A 6000-nucleotide genomic window follows, 5' to 3' on the forward strand; every position below is an offset into this window, starting at 1 on the left:
TTACAATTGATGGCAAATCCCACGCCTGCTTCTCGTCGTTCAGCACTGCTGCGACTGCTCCAGAAGAACGTGTATCCACCACTACGTTCTGTCAGCTGGCCCTTGTCTGCTAGGCGTGTTTCGCTGGGAGCTGCTATGTCCACGTTGTAGCGAGCTAGCTCTTTTGCAACCAGTGCAGTTCTTCTCTCTGGTCTGTCTACCTTGATGTTATCTCGCAGAGTTCTCACGTTCCATGTGCCAAGGTTGAGCACCATCACTTTCTTCCGCGTTGGGTTTGAAGTCATGACTTGCGCTTGACTTGGATTAAAGTGAGGGAGAGTTGCGCAGGTCGTCAGCCTCACTCTCTCGTCCCGGCCTATCTGGACCCAGTGGCAAGACATAGTCGAGACGGCTGGAGATAGGTCAGGATGCAGTGGATGGCCAGCAGTGTTCTGTGTGTCTCACTGTGCCCTCTTAGCCCTCCACGACGCATTGCTGAGAATCGCCTTTCTGCCCGTTGAACCATTGATGGTTTCTTCCGCGCAGTCCGCCAAATCCAGGCTTCACACGCTAGGTAGACAAGCCCTGAGTGTTGTGGGTCTACGGCAGTTCTTGCGGCATGCTCGCAAGCCTCCCTACCCATTGTTGGACATCCTTATCCGCCTTTGCAGCCGTTGGGAGATGTCTCCTCTTCCGCCTGCTCCGCCGTTGGGATGATCACCTAGTGGTGTGGTAATGACACCACCTCACTTGTTTTCGCCCGTTAGCTGCTCCACCTTCGCTGGGTCCTGCAGCTGCTCCCGACCGCACCAGGCGGTGGCGGTCGCGACGAGTGGCAGGCCAGCTCCAGCATTTAGTGTGTTGCTGCTCTGGATTTCCAGCATCTGCAGAATCTCGTGTTTAAAACAGACTTCACCAGTTTGCTTTCCCAAATGTCTGTTGACCCACTATGGAAAGACACTATCAGTTACTCTATCTGCCATAGTACAGCCAAGCTCTGGTCTGTAACATAGTCACAGCTACACTGCTAATATCTCAGTTGAGCACAGCAGAAACTCTGATTCTTTGCCAACTGGTACTGGGCTGTCTTCATTGTAGAGGAAGTGGATAAATCTATTAAATGCAGGCAGGCTACAACATGCACTTGATTATAACACCTCACATTCACCTCTGGGACTGGACTCATTAGGAGTTCAGAACAAAGGTACAAAATATCACAGCTCTGAACTGCAAAGAGATTTCATCCAGTGCCAATCAAACGGTGCAGTCTAACAGCAAAGTTAGTAAATGGTTCAGTCCAGTTGCAGTTAAACCAGCAGGAACTGGTGGGGAAATGTAAACATTAGCCTCGTGCACTTAGGGATACTTCCTGCAAATCAGGCTGAACAGCTTTCTGTTACATGGTAGAGGAACCCAGACTTGCACCCAGCGGTTCATCAAAGGAACCACCCCCTCAAACAACAGTCAGACTCCCACCTACACCCAGCGGGGAGAGAGATACTGTTCACCCACACCTGACAGAGACATGGAGACAGAGACTCACATTCACCATAACCCTGTGGGAGACTGAGATCCCTCGCTCACACCCAGTGGGGGGGTGGGGGGGAGAGAGACCCCTCGCCCACGCCCAGCGGTGGGACAGAGAGACCCTTCGCCCACACTCAGCGGGGGGGGGGGGGCAGAGAGACTCCTCTCCCACGCCCAGTGGGGGGGGGGGGGAAACAGAGTGACTCCTCTCCCACGCCCAGTGGGGGGGGGGGAACAGAGTGACCCCTCGCCCATGCCCAGCTGGGGGGGGGGGGGCAGAGAGACTCCTCACTCACGCCCAGTGGGGGGTGGGGGGGAGAGAGACCCCTTGCCCACTCTCAGCGGGGGGGGGGGGGGCAGAGAGACTCCTCACACGCCCAGCGGGGGAGCAGAGTGACCCCTCGCCCATGCCCAGCGGGGGGGGGGGGGAGCAGAAAGACCCCTCTCCCACGCCCAGTGGGGGGGGGGAGAACAGAGTGACCCCTCTCCCACGCCCAACGGGGGGGGGGGAACAGAGTGACCCCTCGTCCACACTCAGTGTGGGGTGAGGGGAGAGAGTGACCCCTCACCCACACCCAGTGGGGGGAATAGAGAGACCCCTCGCCCACACCCAGTGGGGGGAACAGAGAGACCCCTCTCACCAGCCAGGGAGGGAAGAGAGAGACCCTGCACTCACACTAGGTGGGGGTGGTAACAGAAAGGAGACATAGATCCCAAGTGGGGGCAGAAGTGTGGGAACTCTCACTGACACCCAGTGGGGAGGGGGGGGATGCAGAGAGACCCCTCACCCACATCCAGTGGGAGGGTCAGGGAGACCCTCACTCATACCCAGTAAGGGGACAGATGGAACTAATCTTCAGCTGGCAGGGACACAGACAGGTCCCCACCTACATCTTTTCAGAGACAAAAGAGAACACCTCCCCACCCTCACCCGGCTGTCCGACAGAGAGACCCTCACCCCTGCAGCTAACTCATATTATAGTTGGGCTGTCCAGCTCACTCCACCACTCAAGCAGGAACTTCTATACTGCCCACCATTTCACACAGACTTTGCGTTTCAATCCCTTGAAATCTGTTCTTAAACTCAGTTCATACCCCAAGACACAAACACGCAAACTACAGGAAAGCAAAATATGATCCGGAATATGCCAATGGTGCAATTATCCTGATGCAGGACTTTGACCCATAATATTGACAATCCCTTCCCCCATCCCCACAACCACTTTTCTACCCACTCAGCTCCTCCAGCAGTTCCTTTGCTGCTGACAATTGTGCAGACCAATGCAACAATTCCCCCTGCCCTCCCCCACAAACCCCAACTGAGCAAAATGTGTCTGAAAGTCAAGACCCGAGGAGGAAACAGGGAAGCGGGTGATTTCCTGTCAGATCCCAGAACATAAAGCTGCTGCTCCAACAGCACAAGGGAGAGTCAATAATCAATGGAAGGATGCTGGGGTGGGGGATGGGGGCTATTCACAAAGTCACCCAGTCAGTTACACTCTTGGGCCCTCAATCCAGGTCACTGAAGCCTGCTAGCCAATACAAAACCCCACAGGATTCCTCCGCCTCCCCCCTCCCTTTCCAAGGCACTTAGTGAAAAGGAAAGAAGCAAGCAGAAATTTCTGCTGCCATTTCTTAGATTTGGCCCTGTGGTCAGACACTGAAGCGCCTCTGGGGAGGCAAGTTTGAGGAAAGGGAAAGCGGGTAAACTAAGGAATTCACCACTTGGAGTAGTGAGGGCAGGAAGGGGGTGAAAATAGTAGGGGTAGAGAGAGAGACAGAGCAAAAGCACAAAGCTTGGAGACAAAACAGATCCCGAGCCAGAATCCCAGACAGAAAGCCAGAAATTCAGATTCCAAGGAAAAGTTACAAGAGAAACCGGAATGTTACTTGTCAGCAAGATAGAAAAACTACAGTTGGAACCCAGGACACACAACTTCAGCTCACATCAGACCTGAAACAATCTCCACAGGGGTAGAGTGGGACTCAACAGCATTCTGCTTTTTTTAATCTTTTGGAGAGGGGTTTGTTGGGAGGGAGGTTTAAGTGGATCCAGCCTGAAAAAGATATTTCACTCAGAGTTTAAATATTTGCAGATTTATGAGAGCTGTTGAGAGCATGAAACCGGGCCACACCAGGCTGGGAATGGGAAAGCTCATTCCCCAAAATGGGCAAGAGAGGGCTGTGGAGGTGACATATCGGTTCACTATTGCCCCAGATTCCTGGATACAGTGAGAAGCTTGTGTTTGCTTTTCAGATCATCCAAAACACAAGTCCGCTAGGTATTAATTAGGAAAATAGCATCTTACAGAGAAAGTGCAGTGCAAGCAGACAAATAAAATACAAGGGCCAAGTTGTTGGAGACTGGGAGATGATTGGGGATGGGGTAAGGGCAGTGGTGGGAGTGGGGGTCTGTGAGCAGGCAGAGGACGATGATCGGGAACCAGGAGGGTGACAGTAAGGCTTCTTGATACAAGCCAGGAAACAGAACCAATGCAAACTGTTAACTTCCCTTTAAAATCCCAATGGGTCAGCGGGAGGGAACCCAAACCAGAAAAGTGGAGGTAGTGAGAGATGGGGATAAGTGCAGACAGGAGACAGCGGGTCGGGTAGAAAGGAGGGAGGACCAATTGGGGGGGGGGGGGTGAGGACACCAAGAAAAGGAGAAAGTGCGTGGGTGTCTGTGAGCGGCTTGGAGGGATGGAGGGAAGGAAAGGAGCTTCTTGAGCTATTTGGTTCTGATGTTGTCTTGCCGCTGCTACAGGTGTTGTTCTACTGACCATGGTGGGAATGCTATGCTGGGGCCAGAATGTGCGTCGACACCTGTGGACTGCTCCAGAAGAGCCCTCAGGCCTGTTGACCATTGGCGCAAACAACACACTTCACTCTATGCTCTGACATACACGTAACAAATAAATGAATGGGAACTCTGAGTGTATCGGATAAGGGAGATAGCCAGCTGACGAGGAAGTGGAGAAATGGGTGGGCCAGAAGGAGAGGGCTTGGGGAGGTGGGGGGGAGTAGGCCAGGGACAGGAGGGTGATTTCAGCAGGGAACTGGAGGTAGTCAGGCAGAACTCCAAATGGTGGGGAGAGAGACCAGTCAGGATGGGCACTGGAACTAGACTGTGGATGCTGGGTTATGGAATTACACACTATCTGCCGGAGGGACAGGCAGTCAAGCAAAATCTTGTGGTGGAAGAACTGTCAACATTCTGGGTCGAGACCCTGCAAGTTTGGCACCTCTCCCCCAGCCCTCACCTACACCACACCCACACATGCTACACCCTCAACAGCCCCTCCCTAGGTGCTCCCTTCGATCCCACTCACTCGCCACCCACTCCAATCCCACTTCATCATCCCTCACTGCCCCCTCCAGTCCCACTCCCTCAAAATCCTCACTTCACTGCCCCTCCAGTCCCACTCCCTTATTCCTCCTCCCTCGCTGCCTCCTTTAGCCCACTCCATCATCTCTCACTGCCTCCTCCAGTCCCACTCCCTCAAAGTCCTTCCCTCACTGTCTTCTCCAGTCCCACTCCCTCAACCCTCAGTATCCCCTCGTCCCACTCCCTCATTCCTCCTTCAGTCCCACTCCATCGTCCCTCATTGCCCCCTCCAGTCCCACTCCCTCATTCCTTGTCCTTTCGAGCATTCCCTCACACCCTCCCCTACCCCACCCCCAGCCCCGCTCCCTACCCGAAGTCCTGGTCCATGGATTTGAAGAAGAATTTGTAGTTGGGCTTGTTGAGCACCAGCTTGAAGTCGGCCAGCGTGACCCTGTCGGCGGGCAGCTGCAGCTTCACCAGGTACGGAGTCTCCTCCTCGTCCATGTGGTAGATGATCTTGGTCTCGGCCATGACGGCAAGCGGCCCGAAATCGCGCTCCAGCTGCTCCTGCGGCGGGCGGGCACTCCGGCTCGGGCTCGAGTGCGACCACCCCCCCCCTCCTCCTCCTTCTCCCCCTCCTCCCCTCCCACCCACCGGCCGCCGCCTGACGTCACCACGCTCCACGTCCTCCGACAGAAAGAGGGGCGCGTGGCGTCATCGCGCACCACGTACACAGCTTGCGGCTTCTCCATGACGTCACGGGAATTCCTGAATATCAAATGAGGGCCGAGCATCCCAGACTATGCGGCGGGGCGGAGTTGTTTCCCTTGCGCGTACACCAAACCGTGCGTTGTTCCAACTCATTTTAGTTTAAGGTGTTGAAAATGAAGCTGTGAACAAGAAGATTTCCAACAACAGCAAATTGACAAAAGATAAGTTATTCCAATGCTTAAAGAAGAATGTGGACTATCAAATCACAAACAAAAGAAAATCTGTAGATGCTGTAAATCAAAGCAATACACAAAATGCAGGAGGAACTCAGCAGGACAGGCAGCATCCATGGAAAAGAGCACAGCTGAAGTTTCTTCTCGCCCCTCCTCCCCCTGGTTTCAACTATCGCCTAGTATTTCTTCTCCCCCCCCTCCCCCACCTTTTACTCCTCATCTTTT

The 6000-nt window shown here is 54.0% G+C and overlaps 1 protein-coding gene across 1 annotated transcript in view; it reads right to left on the minus strand.

Moving 5' to 3' along the window:
* The window catches only part of dvl2 (dishevelled segment polarity protein 2), a 77443-nt gene extending 71990 nt beyond the window's left edge, over window positions 1-5453 (minus strand). The window contains exon 1 of the mRNA XM_072258554.1: window positions 5202-5453. Coding sequence (XP_072114655.1) covers window positions 5202-5362 — 161 coding nt within the window. The 5' untranslated portion in view covers window positions 5363-5453. The remainder of the gene's footprint in view (window positions 1-5201) is intronic.
* Window positions 5454-6000: the final 547 nt, after the last annotated feature.

The sequence above is a fragment of the Mobula birostris genome, chromosome 5 (assembly GCF_030028105.1).
Source record: "Mobula birostris isolate sMobBir1 chromosome 5, sMobBir1.hap1, whole genome shotgun sequence".
Taxonomy (NCBI): Eukaryota; Metazoa; Chordata; class Chondrichthyes; order Myliobatiformes; family Myliobatidae; genus Mobula; species Mobula birostris.